Source organism: Mchenga conophoros, linkage group LG10 (genome assembly GCF_057382185.1).
Source record: "Mchenga conophoros isolate Kocher_MC1m ecotype Shallow Benthic linkage group LG10, M_conophoros_male_GT1.1, whole genome shotgun sequence".
In the NCBI taxonomy this organism is placed as follows: domain Eukaryota; kingdom Metazoa; phylum Chordata; class Actinopteri; order Cichliformes; family Cichlidae; genus Mchenga; species Mchenga conophoros.
In genome coordinates this window covers 22,128,054-22,146,692 of record NC_140535.1, presented here as the reverse complement: position 1 = coordinate 22,146,692, position 18,639 = coordinate 22,128,054, and the positions used below count along the sequence as shown (strand labels likewise).

The following is an 18,639-nucleotide window of genomic DNA, read 5'->3' as shown; positions in this document are numbered from 1 at the left end:
TTTGTCGAGAAAAGGGAGTTTAACTTTTAACTTACCTCTAAAGAGCGGCGTCCAACTGTACACTCCGGTGTATTAAATTGAACTGCTCTCTGCTGTCACAAACACGCCTAGTCATGTTGAAACTTGGCGCCTTTTCGCCTGTCTCCTGTTCCACAGGCAAGAAAAACACAGAATGCCATCTAGTGTACTGGAGTGTCCAACACATAACAAACAGAAGGACAGGACAACTGAACGGAATCCCTTTGTTGTCATTGTACACAGCACAATACTACGCATTTAAATAAACAAAATAACACACAGATAAAAAAAATCCCTATGAAAGATCTGAAAACAACACAAAGGAATCAAAGTCGCAAAAGCAATGCAGATAAATGTTAAATATATGGTTGTGTTTGCTATCAGCAGTCAGTGCAACTTAAATAGTTTCCAGTAGACATGTTCAAAATATGTGTACTTGTCTCCTTAAGAAGTATTCGTCTTCATTAAAAAGTTTTTGGTTTTAATTTTCTTACAAATCCAACATGCATCTTTGTTCAGTGCTGATAGAATGATAATTAATCCATCATCACTGTAAACATTTCTGTGTTAATTGTTGGTTTAGTTTAGCAAAATATATAACTTTGGAGGTCTTTCCAAAGAGTTAAATGTTCAACCATGAAAAACATAAGATATACTCCCTCGCAAAAGTGTTGTAAAAAGTAAAAAAAATGTCATCAACATTTAGGATTTAATTAATATATCTTACAGACAATTTCCAAGATACCATGTTTGAAATCAAGAGTACAACATTTTAATAATAATAATAAAAAAAGACGTTTCCTGACGGAACGACGTCAACTCTGCTGACTGCACACCTGTTACGTTGCAACGGAGCCCTAAACGTAGCAAGACGCCGGGACGTCTCCTCTGACGTTTTTTAAAGCGACACCAACCGCTTCAGTGGCAGCAGCCTCGTTCTCGCCGCACGTCTGAGTGCTTCAGCGTTAATTCAGCTAAACTACAAAACCAACATTACATCGCTACAGACGCCTACCGTCAGTTAAACATGGCCAGTACAGAGGTAAGCGTGCAAACGACGTACGGCCATTGGCGCGTTTGTTGTTTTAATACCCAGCTGGACACTTAACAACAAAAGCAAGCTGTCAAACTGGGGTCTCTTCTCCATTGAGGGCACATTAGCTAACAATAAACTAACCAAAGCCATGGAGTTTTACCTTGTAAAGTTCATGTTTTGACCTATTTGAATTTTTCTTTACTTTTTTCATGTTACCCTTTTCCTTCTCAGGGAAGTAAACTCTGGGGAGGTCGATTTGTTGGAGACACCGATCCTATTATGGAGAAGTTCAATGCCTCAATCGCTTATGACCAGAGGATGTGGGATGCAGACATCCGTGGGAGCAAGGCTTATGTTAAAGCTCTGGAGAGGGCAAAGCTTGTCAGCACGGACGAAATGGAGCAGATCTTACACGGAATGGCTCAGGTGAAGTCACAACATAAACCACAACTAAGAAAGATAGTTCAGGGGCAACCACAGGCTGGCAGTAGCAGAAAATCACTTGCATGGTTATGTGAATCACTGCCTTCCCTTTGGCTGGTTAATAGATGACAGCTGAAAATGTGCCATGGTGCAGGATTCCTCTGAGTGTGAGCTGCACAATGGTGTCATCATGTGACATCTGTCAGCTGCTAAACAGCCTTAGTTCTTCTTTCATGCAGCTTATTTTTTAGGGTGCCCTCTCTGTCCTGAGGTTCTGCTTTATTGGTGCGATTGTCATTATGTAACCAGGACTGACATTTGCTATACTCATGCACAGTTACTGAAAACTTTCTATGTATTAATATATTTTATTTACGGATTATATTTTAAAACAGTCCCTATTTGTTTCTGCAGATTTCTGATGAGTGGTCTAGAGGTGTTTTTGTCATCAAACCCGGAGATGAAGATATTCATACCGCCAATGAGCGCAGACTAAAGGTGAGTTATGGCTTGTAGAATTTCTTTTTCCTTTCGTTTTCATGGCAACACTCAGTTCAATATGCTTTATATCATAAGGCAAAGACCCTACAACATTAAAAAGAAAAGTGCAGTGAACAGAGTTCGACTTATGAGGTAGTGCTTGGTGACAGTGGCAGAGACCTCCAACAGGACCAGACTCGGGGAGGCACAGCCATATGAGGTGACTGGTTGGGGTTAGAGGAGAAAGAAGAAAGGGAAATGGAGCATAGTGGAAGTAGAGAAGTATTTTTAAAAATATACAGGTTATGTTTTGCACAGTGTTCTAATTGTTGAATTGATCCTACCAAGAAGTGCTGCATGGTGCAGCAGAAGCTTGATAGAGCTTATTCCACATCAGTATTTTCCAGAAAACAATGAAAATTACATTTATAAACTCTACTGTTGATTTTAGTAGAACACTAAATGCGTGTGCTATCACTGCTGAAAACAATTAAAAAAATGTATACACATATATTGGGTTCAGATACTATTTATCGCTCCTGATGGCTGTTGCGATTTCTATTTGATGAGCGTAAGATTCTGTAAAATCGCTTTGGTCTTACCCTGATGTGTGGAGGATATAGAAGAAAAAAACTGCCAACGATAAAATGTAATTTGAGTGTTTTATTGTTTCAGTTTTGGGCTATAAAACACTGATCTCCTCCTCCGTTGAGGACTTGGTGATCGCTGTGGTGACAGATGTCATAGTCGTGTGGCTACATGTTTTCTCAGGAGCTGATTGGTGCACCTGCAGGGAAGCTGCACACAGGCAGGAGCAGGAATGACCAGGTCTGTGGTTGTGATATTAAAACTGTAATGATTTAACTGTTATAGAATGAAAAAGATTAAAATATTACCCTCTGTGTGTTTTGATTGATCAGGTGGTGACTGACATGAGGTTGTGGCTGCGAAGTGCAATCTCAACCCTTACGGACAACGCGCTTCAGTTGATAACTACCATGGTGGAGCGGGCGGCAGCGTGAGACAAACACACGCTGGCATTCGTAAACATGTGCTCTGCTGTAACCTTGCAGTTTTTAAAAAATGATATTTTCCATCACTTTTTCTGAAACTCAGAGAAATTGAAGTCCTTTTTCCTGGTTACACCCACATGCAGAGGGCACAGCCAATCAGATGGAGCCACTGGATTCTGAGGTGATCTTCCTGTACTGACATATTTGCAATTTTCCCGCCTTTCATATAAGACAGTGTGATGTTCACGTCAGTCTCGTGCATCTCTGTCTCCAGCCACGCTGTTGCCCTCAGCAGAGATGTGGAGCGGCTTCAGGAGCTCAAGAAAAGAGTTAACGTTTTACCTCTCGGCAGGTACGCCCTGAACGCGCTCGTGTGTGACTTTCATTTTGGTCTCACAGATATGATAAAATGAATCCTGTTGTTTTCAGTGGCGCCATCGCTGGGACTCCATTCGACATCGACAGAGAGCTCCTGCAGAGAGGTCAGGCCAATTGGCTTTTTGTTACCAATGTCTTCTTGTCATTTAACTGTTGTTTTTTTTATAAAATATGAATTCAAAAATGAGCAGAAATTACAACATTTGCTGTCCTCTGGATCTGCAGAGCTGGGGTTTGATAGCATCAGTCTAAACAGCATGGATGCCACAGGCCAAAGAGACTTTGTTGGTATGTAAACTGTACACACCAGGAAGCTTTCAGACTAAAATGGATCCAAGCAGTGAAAAACATGAACTCTACTCTGAGTCCTTTCATGTTCACTTGTCTGTTTATTTAGCTGAGTTCTTGTTCTGGGCTTCGTTGTGTTTGACCCATCTCAGTAAGATGGCCGAGGACCTGATACTGTACAGCACAAAAGAGTTCTCCTTCATCACGCTCTCTGATGCCTACAGGTCGGTTCATGCTTTTATTTTGCAGTTCTTTAGCAGTATGTAAAGATCTGTGATTTACATATTGGAAAAAAATTACTGGCACATAAGAGGAGAGCTGTTCAGCAGTTTATTTACTTCATGAAAGTTTCTTATTACCTATTTTACAGGTAGTTTCAAGGCAAATTAAATCAATCAGTGTAAAACAAATAAAGAAACTGCAATAATGCTAATCTATACATCCAATCACAGTTAGACAGAGATCGGAATGCTGCAGCAAGCAAAGGAAAAGGAACTTCAAGACATGTTGAGGAGGTCATTTAGCCATTTGAATCAGCTGTGTTGGATCAAGGGCACATATAAAACCTCCAGGACACCGGTCCTCGAGGCCTGGAGTTCGACACCTGTGCTGTAGAGGTTTGACAGTTCACTGGATTTCTGTGAGCATAATCTTGGTATTTAATCTATAATAAAACGGAGCCTAAAAGTCTACATCTCATCATTCAACATTTACAGCAACCAAAGTGCAAAGGCTGCAGTCACGAAGCTGTGTTATAAGTTAATAAAGTGAAATGTTATGTTTGAATCATTATTTTCTCTGTAGTTGTGTCCATTTAGCACTGATCTCTCTGCTATGACCTACTCTATTTTATGCTGCATTTTCATTGCCCTTCATGTATATTTGTGTGTCTGTGTGTAGCACCGGCAGCAGTCTGATGCCCCAGAAAAAAAATGCTGACAGTTTGGAGCTGATCAGGAGTAAAGCAGGTCGTGCCTTTGGCAGGGTAAGCCTGAAGGGTTGGCTTTAATGCTGTCTTTCTACGCATGTCAGTAGCTCACACTTGCAATTTTATTTTGCCAGATAACTTAAAAGAAAAATGTATAATATAGAAACACCAATGATGCTACAATAACTCTTTTCATATCTTGGTATAGCTGTAATGTGCTGTGTGAGATCACTTCCATTAGTTCAAGTGTAGACCCTAAATCCTGTTTCTTCCTGTTGTAAATAGTTGATTCTTTGCTTTCATATTTTAACTTTTTAAAAAAGGGTCAATATGTTTAAAAGTGGAACTAACTGTAGATTTTCCTCTCTGGAGAACAGCTTGTTTTTCCTCTGCAGTACCAGCGCCCTCGTGTGTCCTAAAGCAGTCACTAGTTTTCCGTCACTAGAATCACAGTTGGCTGGTTTCAGTATGAAAGTACAGTGCCAAACTGGAGAAAAACACATGTTAATAAATAGTCTATTTTCTAATAATTTAATATTTTATTATAGTGATACAATAGATCCTTCATAATTCATCATCAACACAGCTCTGTATGATGAAACCTGGGAACAGGAGGCAGAGGCTCTTCAGTGTGGAGGGTGATAATAGTTTTATTGTAGTTGTCTGCCTCGCAGCTACAACAGTATCACCTTTCATGAGCATTCAGACGTGCTGTGCTCTCATAGTCTTTACTGCTTTCATTCTTTACTCGCTGCAGTTTTCTCACAAAACTCTTCCTGTGATTTTTGTATTTCAGTGTGCGGGCTTCATGATGACGCTGAAGAGCCTACCGAGCACGTACAACAAGGACCTACAGGTATGAAAGTCTGTCTTCACGTGGTTTCACTTGGAAGGAAGTCAAATTTCTCCTAATATCCAGCTCTCTTTATCACCGTGCTCACCCTTCAGGAGGATAAGGAGGCCATGTTTGACTGCTATGATAATGTTCAGGCTGTGCTGCAGGTGACCACTGGAGTCATGTCAACTCTGAAGGTCAGACAATCAGTTCACTGCTGTTTCCTTTGAAAAATAAACCGAATACATTGCTTGGTTTGTAGATGGTAATTGATTTCCATAAAGACTATGTTAAAAAGTTAATATGGAAACAGTAACTCCTGTGTGGTTAATGAGATGCTTCATTTAAAGCTGAATCATTTCCACACTTCAGTGACATCGTGGCAGTTTTAGCTGCAGTATTTGTATGCAGAGGTGGATTATGAGAATTGCATCACTGTCAGTCATCTTGCAGCATTAAACATTTTATTACAAGCACTGCTGAGGATTTGACAGAGCTGATTCTCTGTGGAGACTAGCAAACGACATTAATGTAGAAAGATTTTGTAGGGTTTTAAGTTCTGGCTCCATAAACTCAAGGCTGGAAGTTGAGACAGTTTTCCAAACAAGAAGAGGAATTTCAGTTTTTCTTCAGTCTTTTTTCACTGTACAAATAATCTTGCAAAGGTTCAGGGTGTCCTTTAATTTTTGCTTATTTTTTTTAGATCAATCAGACTGTGATGGAAGCTGCTCTCAGTCCTGACATGCTGGCTACTGATCTGGCCTACTACCTTGTGAGGAAGGGGGTGAGTAGATCATATATCCTTAAAATATTATATTATGTAGATGTTAACTATTATGTTATAGATATTCAGGATATGAAATTAATCTATATTATTATTTTTTTTGAAATTACAATTTTGTCTTGCAGATATTTTTAGAACATAACAAATTACTGAGTATCAGTTTTGTAGTTTAGTTGTGTACAATATTCGAGGAAGTAATTACAAAGAAATGATTTCAAATGATGTCTACAGTTTGTACAGGAATTCAAACACTCTTCATAGCCTTTATTAGGATACAAGTTTATTAGTCCTAGTAACTAGTCCTAGGTAAACTAGTGTCTCTGGGTAGTGGTTTATCTAAAAAGTGAAAGCTACCCTGTTTGATCCTGGAAGGAGACATAAATCTGTCAGCAAGGGTCTGTTTTGTCATTCTTTTTCTTTTTTTTTTTTATATGAGTTTATTCACATTAATTTTTCACTGCAAAATACTTTCCTGCATTTCTGCATGTTGTGTGTTACAGTGTAGCTGTGTGTTATTGTGTGTTGCAGGTACCATTCAGAGAGGCCCATGGTCTCTCTGGCAAAGCTGTGTTTACAGCTGAATCCAAAAACATTGCCCTGAATCAGCTCACTGTGGAAGATCTCACTGCTATAAGGTGGCTGTCTTCTTCTCACACACACAGACTTTTAAACTAAAAGCCTAAAACCTTCCAAATGAATCATTTTCTCTTCTTTTGATTTCTATCATGTTTTTCATACCATAATTTTAAACTCCTCTTTCTTATCTTTGTCTTTTCTTTGTGTGCTCTGTACCTTCAGCCCTCTGTTTGGAAGTGACGTGTCCTCAGTGTGGGACTACAGGAGCAGTGTGGAGCAGTACAGCGCCCCTGGAGGCACAGCTAAGAGTAGCGTCGCTGCACAGGTGGAGCATCTGAGGAACTGGCTGAAGAAACACGCACAGTGACCTCTCGGTGTCACTCGGTGTAACCTTTAGAATCAGATTTGCAGAGCGAGGTTGAAGTGAAATCTTTATACTTTGAGAACCACATTGCCTCCCAAACATTTCACTCTTCTCTCTTTAATATGGAGTGCCATTTCCATCCTGTGCAAACATGTGATGTTTGTCATTGATTGTGTACAAACTGGAAACTGACCAGTTTTAAATACCTGAAAAGAAAATAAATAGTGCCATGGCAGGTTGATTAAGTCTGATTTCCACCACAAAAACATCTGATGTGATTTACTTTACTCTCTAGCCATCCTAAAGACACACACAGCCTATTTTACTGCACAGACAAGAACGTGTATTTATTTATGTCACATAAGTGGATCCAACATTACTTTATGGCAGGTTTATGCAGGATTCACACCTGCGCTGACAATTGAGAGAAACTCTGAGGTGCCTGTTTATTTAAATGCTCCAGTGTGGCCGTTAGCCAGTGAAGTCATGTAATGCAAGCATGGTTTCCTGTTGTATATGAACAAAGTTACCAACAGTCGGCTATGATAAACACAACTGACCGGGGCAGAATGAACTGCAAGGCAGATTTATTTCCATGGTGCTTAAAACAGTCAGTTTCATTCATTTTAAACTGATCTAATTGAATCTGTAGAAATCCAAATTGGTGAATACTCAATATAAAATCAGTCTCACTCACAGTAAGGGTTCAGATAAATCCACTGACGTCAGCTGTTAGTTTACTGATTGAAGTTTTGGGTTTGGATTTTGCACATCATAAGAAGTCAAGAACAAGTTATTACTCTGGCAGAGGATTAATATTAATGTATACTTCATTGATCCCCGTGGGGAAATTACTGTCTCTGCATTTGACCCATTCACTCAGGGAAGCAGAGGGCAGGCGCACCGGGGATCAGTGTGTAGGGAGAGTGCCTCGCTAAGTGGTACCTCAGGGTAGCTGTTCAGTGTATTCGAACCCCCGACCTTCCTATCATGGGGCGACCACTCTACATACTGCTCATTGGATTGCTGGAGGATTACTGGAGTTTAGATCTTAATTAAAACATGCACAGGTACATTTATGAGATGCCTTAATTACCAAATGCTTTGTTAAACTCTCTAAACAACAAAGATACAAATATATACATGAAAAGCAACGACAAAAATAGTAGAATAAAGGTTATTATTTAAAGAATCTCATGTTTTGAAAAAGGAAGAAAAATATGTTAAACCTCTAATTCTATATATCGGTTTATTACTTTTGTCCACAAAAACATCTAGGAGAAAATAAGCGTTAATATAAAGCAGTAAAACATGAATATTAAAAACTGACCTCCCCCCTAAAGCCCCAAGTGCTGCAGGGTACTAAAGCTCACACGCATACTATGTTGGTTTTCGGTTTCCTAGGTCAGAAATACTGACATAATTGAAGTCAGTAATACTTTCAAATTCAAATCTACTGCCATGTTAGCGGCTTCAGCTGAAGTCGGCATGTGCTAATTAAATTTGATCATCATACAAATTTCTGTTTGAGATGAAGATGGTGCTGCTTTATGGTTTCAACGTTTTAAATTGGTCTGGTCTGAATCAGTTGATCGGTTTGTTTTTCTTTCTTTCAGCTTCTTTCCACAAAGAGAAAAATCCCAAAGAATCATCATGCATCCCTTCAAATCACCAGAAAACGTTCATGTAGCTCAGATATGTCTATGGTGGGGAGGAAGAAAGTAAATATAGGAAGAAGGTCTTCTTAAATAGCACATATGTTTGCATTTATGAAACACGCCCAGTTAGCTGTTTTAACTAGTATTACTGTGGAAGCTGCCATTCTTTCCATGCTCCACCATAGCTGCGACATCAGGCTACAGGAGCCGAGTGCACTCACATTTTAGTCAAAACTTGCCTGAATCATTTTCACACCACTACCGAATTAGTTTGGTGACTGAGACCAGTTCCTCTAAAGGCTGTTGTTATCATTCTGCTCAGTACAATATGTGAATCTGTACAGATTTAAGGACAAACAATCCAGTATCTTCAGAATCAGAACACTTTAATAATCTCTAAGGAAATAAGTTTGACACTGCTGATGGTGGTGCTAGGAGAAAACTATCTAATAGGGTTGTACGAGACACTGCCTGGCAGTCATGTACCTAAATGTGGGCATTGCTGCTGATGTGATCAACTTTAATTGATGGTAATTTGTCAGGAAAAATGGATCATCTTAAAAAATGATTAAGTATGAATACATTACCAATAGTTAACGCAAAACAACTGCCCCTTTTAAGGGTAGCAGTGGCATTTTTAATAAAAACATTTCTTTGCATCTCTAATTTTTGCATACCCTCTGATCTGCAGAGGAAGGCTGAGCTGTGTGTATCTAGCTCTATGTACTTCTGCTGAACTCAAAAAGGGACCATTACTTACTAACGATACATCATGCTTTATCATGTGACTAAGATTCATCAAGAAAATGTTTACTGAAGTTATAACCCAAGGAAGGGGTTATAAAGGGCAAATACTTTTTCACAGAACTGTATATATACAATCAGACTTTGAGAAGTCACTCCCTGCTGGCCATAAGAAAAAATGCAGATTTAAGACTTTGTGCGTTGGCTTCGCTGTTCAGACTTGAAGACTATGCCCATTTCTTGCTGCGCATTCAGTGTGCCAGACCCAGCGTAACAGTCACAAATGATAAAAACAGACACCTAAAATGTGTCGCAGTTGTCTGAGCTGTACCCGACTTTGAGGAGTACACAATCCTGCCATCCAGCGGCTGCGTAGGTCGGAAAATGTCAGTCATGGGATGCCCTGTCCAAAAGCGACACTGCTTAACTATCGCATCCAGCTGTGAAGTGGAGAGGGAAAAAATGTGTTTGAGGAGATGAAGAGTTGTTTAAAGAAGGAAAGTTGTTGTAGGTCTTGACCTCTTAAATGCAAAGTGTTTCTGAAAAGTTTTTTTCTTCCCCCAGGCGTTTTCTACTTTTGTAGTTTTACTAGTTTTATTTTGCAATTTAATATCACATCTCCATAACTTCTTCAAATATGCTGTTTTTGTTTACATTGTGAAAGAGTAAAGAAATGTCCGTTTGGAGGTTCACAGGTTTATGGATGAAATGCAACCAAAAGCACTAGTTTCTCTACTGTGAGCCTTTTATCTCTTTCACTTATTTATTCTTGCTTACCTGTCGACTACTGATGGCCAGCTTCCTGTGAAACACTGTCCAGGCAACTGCCTGCTCACATCCCGGCGTTGTCATGGAGCCCACGTAGCGGTAGTAACCTTGTAGGTCCTTTGCAGCTGGGATAATGTCACCGAGTCTAAAGTTTGGGATTACTGTGGTGCTGCCTTCATGTGACAAAGAAAGAAGCAAAGTCAGGACTGAATAAAGCTTATTGTGCCCTGATGTGGGAAACAATTATTTGATCCCAATCTGGATCAACTCCTCACTTTATTTTAATGGAGAGAAACAGATTATCCACCAAAAATCCTGAAAAAAATTATTACATGAAAGCAATAAACTGACTTATTGAATTTAAGTATTTGATCTCCTGCAAATCACAGATGGGAAGATAGATTACAATCAATCGATTAATTGCAGATACTCCTCAACTGGTTATATGTATAAAGCACACCTATCCACAAAAATCAGTTTCTTCCAACCAAAGAGCTGCAAATTAACAGCATACATACCGTTGTTTTGTACGCGGCCCAGCGCATCTATTACTGTGTCCAAATGAGGATGATCATCCGCTGTTTCCTAGAAAGATACCATCAATACTATGCCGCAAGTCACGTCTTAACATTTTATGAAGAAGGTGAAAACATCACAGTGTATTACCTCAAACAGGAAGGCGAGCAGAGCTATACCTGCTGTGTCATGTTCGGCCTCCGCCAGAGAGCTGTACGGCTCCTTAATGTGGACTATGTGCATCTGTATAAAGAAAAGAGTACTGTACTGCATCAAGGGCCCTTTCTGCTTTCAGAGATCAGATCAGTCACATAATTTTTTCAACAATGGATATAACAATATTAATAAAATGTTATTAATGACCCTCCTGTGTCATTGTGGTGTATCTGTTAGCCTTACTGAGCAGATTTAAGGTAAATAAAAGGGAATAATAAGGGAATAAAACATGAAATTTTTCACACTAACATAACTGCCATGCTTGAACATTTTTGATGTCAGAAAACCAAATCCATGTGCCAACAAAATTATTGACCTCTACTCAAATCTTTTATAACTTTAATGATGACTCCTTTACCTCCATGGGGAATCTCTCTCCGTCAATGGTGTGCTCTGATCCTGGTCTCCCATTCCCTCCCCAGTGGAGGTGAAATTGGGCGGCTCTGTAGTGACCTGGCAGAGCTCCCCCAATGAATCGAACAGACGCCGGCAAAGCAAAGTGGGCTGCAGGGGCGAGAGATTGTCACTGAGCAAAGGTATTATGTTACTTTAACAGTTATTTTTATGTAAACATGTTGAAAGTATTTGGTCGTTAAGGGAAAAAACACGCTCTGTGTGCCAGACTGGATAAGATCGGCTCTTCATTACCAGAGTGCCCTTTGTTTTCCACTGTCATGTTGATTGTGTCGGTGTGGCCAATGAAGTTGAAAGGTGACAGGGCGATGTCGATGTGGACTTTGCTGGTCACGATGTTAATCGGTGACTGGCGTAACCCTCCACATTTTGGGAATTGAGTAGCCCAGTGGTTGGGGTCTAAGCGACACAAACAGGAAAAGCAACAGCATCATCAGATTTTAGGCTTCACTGACCATACAGAGTGCTGCCTCTCAGAGAGTCCATGAAGATTGCCTCCCCCACCCATGCTGGCTGAAAAGACAGGATGCCTGCCTATTTACGTAAACGCTTACATATTGTATTTTTTAAAGACTTATTTTGGGGCTTTTTTGCCTTTGTTCATCAGCTGAACAGCCAAGAGTAGACAGGAAGGGGGCAGGAGAGGACACACAGCAAAGGCCTGCAGGTCAGACTCAATTTATAAAGCAACAACAAAATGAATAGTGCTCAGCCAATTCACCTCATGAATGACGAATATTTGCTGGTGCTGTAGATCTCAATGAGAATGAACATCACTTTCTTCTGCTTTCATTTTGCTACTTTGGGTTTGCTTCTCACAAACACAAGAAACTGCACCTGTGTCCTGTGGCACTTACTAACAGCTGAATCTTGTTTTTTTTATTATCTTGGTTTAGATCTCTCGTTACATTAAGAAACTTTAAGATGAAATTGACTGTTTGAATTACCATCAAACTGATGCATTAAGATTCTCATGGGCACCTTCATGTTTTTAGTCTTCAACTATATTACTTAATATATTACTATATTAATTTGGTTTTTGATAGTGATCTGATAGTGTATTATTTTTTTTGACACTTTCAGGACACTGGTAGCAATTTTATTATAATTTTGTATTTTTATTTAATTTTTTACTTTTTATTTTGCAGTTTAGTTTTAGCTGGTCTCCAATGTGGGTATCCTTGTTTCAGTTTGTCTGAAGATGTTTAGTTTTAGTTTAGTTTGTTAATAGTTTCAGTTTTTAGTTTTAGTCTTTTTTTAAAATGTTATTATATTTAAGGAAAAGTGTTTTAAAAAAGTGTTTGCCCCCTTTATTATTTCCTAGTGTTTTGGATATTTGTCATACTTACATGTTTCAGATGATCAAAGAAATTTTAATATTAGACAAAGATAACGCGAGTAAATACAAAATGCACTTTTTAGATTATGATTTTATTGATTGAGGGAGAAAGGGTGAACTAACCTAAACCTACCTGGTCCTGTGTGAAAAAGTAATTGCCCCTCTTGTTAAATCACAAATTAAATGTGATAAACCACATGTAAAAGATCTTAAAAAGCAACACATCATGTCACGATCTAAAGAAACACCTGAGAAACAAAGTCACTGACATCTATCAAGGGTTAAAAGGCCATTTCTAAGATTTTGGGACTCTGATGAAGAGTCATTATACACAAGAGGAGAAGACTTGGAACAATGGTGAACCTTCCCACGAATGGCCAGCTGACCAAAATTACTCCAAGAGGGCACAAAAGAGCCCAGAAAACTTTAAAGGACTGCAGGCTTCACTGCCTCAGTTAAGGTCAGAGTTCATGATTCAACACTAAGAAAGAGACTGGGCAGAAATGGAATCCACGGGAGAGTTCGAGAAGACCACTGCTGACCATGAAGAACACAAAACCTCGTCTCACATTGGGTAAACAACATTTTTTCGATCCCCTTGACATTTGGGAAAATGTGGACTGACGAGACAAAAGTTGAACTTTTTGGAACGTGTGTATCCCAGTACTTTTGACGTAGAAGTAACACAGCATTTCAGAAAAGGAACATCATACCAACAGTAAAATATGATGGTAGTGTAATGGTCTGGGGCTGTTTTGCTGCCATGAACCATGAATTCTGCTGTCTATCAAATCATGAAGGAGAATGTCCGGCCATCTGTCCATGACCTCAAGCTGAAGCACACTTGGGTTCTGCAGCAGGACAATGATCCAAAACACAAAAGCAAGTCCACCTCTGAATGGCTTAAGAAAAACAAATGGAAGACTTTAGAGTGGCCTAGTCAAAGTTCTGACCTGAATCCAACTGAGATGCTGTGGTACGACCTTAAAAAGGTGGTTTATGTCCGAAAACCCTTCAATGTGGCTAAATTACAGCAATTCTGCAAAGATGAGTGGGTCAAAATTCCTCCACAGTGCTGTAAAAGACTCATTGCCAGTTATTGCAAACTCTTGACTGCAGCTGCTGCTGCTCAGGTTCTTCCAACCACTTATTAGGCTTAGGGGGCAATCGATTTTTCACATAGGTTTGGATTTTTTCCCCTTAATAATAAACACCTTCAATGATTTGTTGGTGGAAAACTAACAAAATAACTCCTAACTTAGAAACTATGACAATAACTTTTTGGCATGGGATACGCTTTGAGTGTAGTTTGTGATTTTGTGTATAGTACACTAACAGGTTATTACAGTTAAAACAATTTTAATACATGTGCAATGTTTCTGAATAAGTAATATTTTATTTGGAAGATAACATAAATTTGTGTTTCAAAACTTGAATGAATGCCACATGTGTATTATAGCCACATAAATAAACAAATTAACTATACTCAGAATTATGTCAAATATATTAAAATGGGTTTCAACAGGACAAATAACAGGACCTCCACCTGTTTTTGCAATACAAATGTCTTAAAGTACAAAGAAAATAAAATGTTTATATATAAAATAAATGACTATTCCTTTAAAAGTAAATACTGCTCAGAAAGTGAGCTGCATTGGTGAAGGTTTGATCTCTGAGTCATTCTTGATTCATTTAACTATTGTTTTCCAAGTTCAGAAAATCTTTTTCATTTTTCAAAAGTCCAGTGTTTCACCTGGTGGCTGTAGCTCAGGAGGTAGAGCAGGTAGATCACCTACTGATCAGAAGGTTGGTGGTTCAATCCCTGGCTCCTCCATGCCAAATATCCTTGGGCAAGATACTAACTCCAAGTTGCTCTCCGATGCATCCATCGGAATATGAATGTGGTTAGACAGCACTATGTTTAGAGAAAGTGTATGTGGCATGTTGTATAGAGCGCTTGGAGTACTCTGAGAGAGTAGAAAAGTGCTCTATATGAATCAGTCCATTTAGTTTTTATATTTTCCACATCTAGTTTTAGTTTAAGTTAAATGCAATAACTTTATTCTGAAACTGATGACGTTTAACCAAACAGATTTTTGGAGGCCAGTGAGAACCTCTGTGGTTAAGCCCAATAATAAAATAAATGGTTAAAGAATTGTTCATATTGCAGTGGTTTACATCCTTGACTTGCAGGATCTTTGACACTTTTTGGATTTTCCTCTAAAATTTTGTAGGTTCCTTTCTTTCTAGTCTTACCTCTGCATGGGTCATCACAGGCATTCTGGTTTTGATAACACCAGTTAGCTGGAGAAAAAGTAAAACACTGAGATTAGACCCAGGAACACACACAAACAGACACACATAACCTGCAGTGTACACAGCGCTTATATTTATGTTCGGGATGGTGCTGCGCTGTGCCAGGCCAACAGTCTCCCTGCAGTTAATAAATGAATATTAATTAAGTTCACGCTCTATTAGACACAGCGTTTATTTTTTTCTTAGTCAGCAACTAGCTGATCTGCTCATGTGTTTGTCCTCTGCACCTGAACTTTGCAGCTGACATATTATTAGTCTTCACATGACACATGTGCTCAGTGTGTTAAAAATATGCTGTGTCCATTAATATGTTATCTGATAAAGCACAGACAGAATGATGTGTGATTACAAATGACTGATCCTTACGATTTATTGATTTATTACAATGAATCACCCTGCCTCCCTGCAAATTTAGTCTGACTGCTGAGCTCAGTGCACTTTGAAAAAGTTGCACAAAACCCACCTCTGCAAAAAGTGAAAAAGACATCCAAAAATGTGTTCAGTCAAATTCACAGACCCCCACACTTACTTCCTTTGTTTACAAGAACAACAAAAGCTGTGCCAGAACAAGAGCGTAGTATAAAAATATATTGACCGAAGGTCTTACAATAAAATAAATTAGCAGCTTACATTTAGTTTTCAAACATGTTTTACTCAGTTTAAATGTTGGAAAATGTGTCTGTGTGTGACAGTGAGTGGAAGAGATGCAGGCGGATTTTAATCACCCAGGTCAGCTGGTTGTTATTACACTGATTGCTTTCAGTGCAAAGTGGCTTTATCCGACTCCTTAACTGCCTCTGCACCGCTGCATTAAGCGTGTTCATTCAGCAGGTGCTGATGACGTTATTAGAGTTGTGCCGTGGTTGTGTATTGTGTTTCTGATGTGAATGAAAGTCCGGTGTTTGACTCTGCAGTGGGAATGAAAGCCGCTATAGAGAACCATTTAGCTAATATAGGAACACAGATTAGCCCTGCTGACTCCCACAATGCTGTCCTTTGAAAAGGGGACAGTGGTTCTCACCAACTGAGAACAATACACAGCTGGAGGCTGGCTTTACACCACCTGGTTCATTCACCTGTGTGAGACTGAGCAGCGGGGAAAAGTCAGAGTGAAGTCTGTGCAGTGATTACCTCGCTAAATTCCCAGTTTTACTTTCCTTACACTGACAATATCTTCTACAGTTCACCATCTGAGCTTTCAGAGTGGCTCCATGCAGCCTAAACTTGGAGCTTACACATGACAACGTGAATCCCTGTGAGAAAATAATTAAACTCTTACTGCATTGACAGAAATTAAGAAGGTAAGTAACAGCAGGTGCTGCTGATCAGTTGCACTTAATATAGAGTGAGCGCCTGTGTAAAAGCAGATGTTTTGGCAGTTTGCTGATCTGGAGCACTCGGGTGTTTGTTAACACGATGTCACAATCTTTCCAGGAGTGGAAGTCCCGGCAAATTTTATATGTCAGACTGTGCAGCGCTCAGAAACTGCAAAAACATCCAAGCACTACATCTCAGACTCCAGGCCTCGGCTAAATGTTAAAGTTCATTACAGTAACCAGAAACCACAAGACATCTGGAGCAATGTCCTTTAGACAGAGGAGACCACAGTGGAGATATTTGGCCATGTTTGGCAGAAACAGAAACACCTAATACCAGCTTCAGGCGAGGTGGTGATGATAAGTGATTGATTTGGAGCCACAGAAATTTGGCACCTTGTAGTGAATTCGTCGACAGGAACTGATTGAAAAGATGCAGCAGGACCACAAACCTGAAGCTATGTTCAGTTCAAGCTATAAGAACGGCCCAAAGTTCCTCCACAGTGATGTGAGAGACTGATAAAATTATAAAGAAAACGGTTGCTTTAAATTAAAATGTTGTTCTTAGGACCTGTGGAAATGTTCTTTTCATGGGATTGTAGCTCAGGACACTTAGAGGCTCTTCTGCAACTTGTTCTGGTTGGTAGCGATGAGTTTTTTGTGGCAGGTGTTCTTAAACTGGAGAAAGATATTGCTGCAAAGCAGACACTGGTTTGTTGACTTTTATGGCTCCATTCTTGTGACTCTTGTGAACTGCAAGCCAAAACACCTGCTCCCCGGCAAACTTTCAAAATCAATTAATTTTTTACGTAAACTTTAGGAAAATGAAAAACTCACAGATGTGAGATTTGCACATCCCCAAATGGGAGAATTGGTTGCTTTTCCACTGCTTTCATGATCTAGACGAACTGTTTTTGAGTCTTGGACTTTGTTTCAACAGAAAAAGACATCTGATGTTGCCTCTAATCCACTTTTTTCCACTATGATTTGCAGGGCTTTGTCATTTAATCATATAGAAAAACTAATGAGCCTATTAATTAGTAATAAAAATCATTGCTGTTTGCAGTTCAGCTCGTGATCTTTCCAGTTAATATTTAAACATTCATGAAGAAGTAGCAAGAAAATTCAAAATATGTTGTAGATAGTTGTGTTGCTGCTTTGATTCTTAATAATCTCATGGCACTTGTCTTCCCACAAATTACAGCATGTTTAATCAAGTGTGGCTGCAGATGTTTTATCGTCATATCCACCCTTTTGACTTAAACAAGAACAAGTTCAAACTAAAAAAATAGGCGCAGAAAACTGAAGCCCATCATAGTTCCTGCATTTAGCTTAAATGCAGTTATACTGTGTATATTATGTGTGAGTCTCCTACCTGTGCAGCGGGAAAGGAGAAGATGCAGAGTCAGGAGGTAGAGAGAAAAACCCATGATGAAGTCAGGCGAAGCTCCTCATAGACTAAATTTCAGCTGTCTTCACACACCAACTCAGCCACCTTTGAAGGTGGGAGGGAGGTGATTATTGTGTGTTTGTGTGTGTGTGTGGAAGTTATTCTAAACAGGAGGGGGGGTCTTGGTGCAAACGTTCCTAATTTTAAGTTGTGTAAAACGAGAGAGGAAGACACCTGGTGGCAAAATGTACAAAATGATTTCAGCTGTTCCTTGTTTTTTATTTTTGACTTGATACAGCAGAAAAACCAGGAGGAACAAGAAAGTATTTTAACTCACCGGACAAAATGTCATTATTTACATCTGATTTCCATTTTCTATAATACATTAGTGCACATAATAAAGTGGATGTGTTTATTTGAAAAAACTTTAAAATTAAGCCTGGAGCTTTTGCTTTGCTATTTTATTTTATTTAAAATTGGCAGCATTTTTCCTAAATTGCGTGCTTGTCTTCCATCTTCCACATAGTAGAGTGTACTTAATAAAGTGTCCGGTTAGTGTTAGTGTCTATGGAAGTTAGCAGTGCAGCATCATTAACATCAGAAGAGGTTTCCAGTTTTCTGTGTCAGAACAAGCTTTTGTGCACCAGCGAAGGTTGGGTGTGGTTTCTGGTCCCAAAGATCACGAGAACTGAACTCTGAATTTTCTGAATCTTTTAAATGTTACCATTCATGGAGATTTTATCACTGCAGATGATAAAATCCAAAGTCATTGAAATTTGACTTTAAGCAACACTCTTCATAAGTTCTTGACCCACTTATGTAAAAATGTTTTTCATGAC

General features: G+C 39.2%; 2 protein-coding genes across 2 annotated transcripts; one reads left to right on the top strand and one right to left on the bottom strand.

The window, feature by feature from the left end:
- Nucleotides 1-928: 928 nt before the first annotated feature.
- Nucleotides 929-11,171, top strand: asl (argininosuccinate lyase). Its single transcript, XM_085289363.1, has 16 exons — nucleotides 929-1,060; nucleotides 1,286-1,480; nucleotides 1,892-1,975; nucleotides 2,729-2,785; nucleotides 2,878-2,975; nucleotides 3,074-3,151; nucleotides 3,245-3,322; nucleotides 3,400-3,452; nucleotides 3,574-3,636; nucleotides 3,746-3,860; nucleotides 4,537-4,621; nucleotides 5,361-5,420; nucleotides 5,513-5,596; nucleotides 6,103-6,183; nucleotides 6,712-6,818; nucleotides 6,982-11,171. Exons 1-16 carry the CDS (start codon nucleotides 1,046-1,048, stop codon nucleotides 7,124-7,126), a joined length of 1,398 nt encoding a protein of 465 aa, XP_085145489.1. The 5' UTR covers nucleotides 929-1,045; the 3' UTR covers nucleotides 7,127-11,171.
- Nucleotides 8,359-17,887, bottom strand: ca4c (carbonic anhydrase IV c). The gene is made up of 8 exons (XM_085289364.1): nucleotides 17,786-17,887; nucleotides 15,035-15,082; nucleotides 11,674-11,838; nucleotides 11,384-11,529; nucleotides 10,960-11,052; nucleotides 10,812-10,878; nucleotides 10,303-10,466; nucleotides 8,359-9,965 (listed from the first exon to the last, which is right to left on the bottom strand). Exons 1-8 carry the CDS (start codon nucleotides 17,838-17,840, stop codon nucleotides 9,777-9,779), a joined length of 927 nt encoding a protein of 308 aa, XP_085145490.1. The 5' UTR covers nucleotides 17,841-17,887; the 3' UTR covers nucleotides 8,359-9,776.
- Between the last annotated feature and the right edge of the window lie 752 nt (nucleotides 17,888-18,639).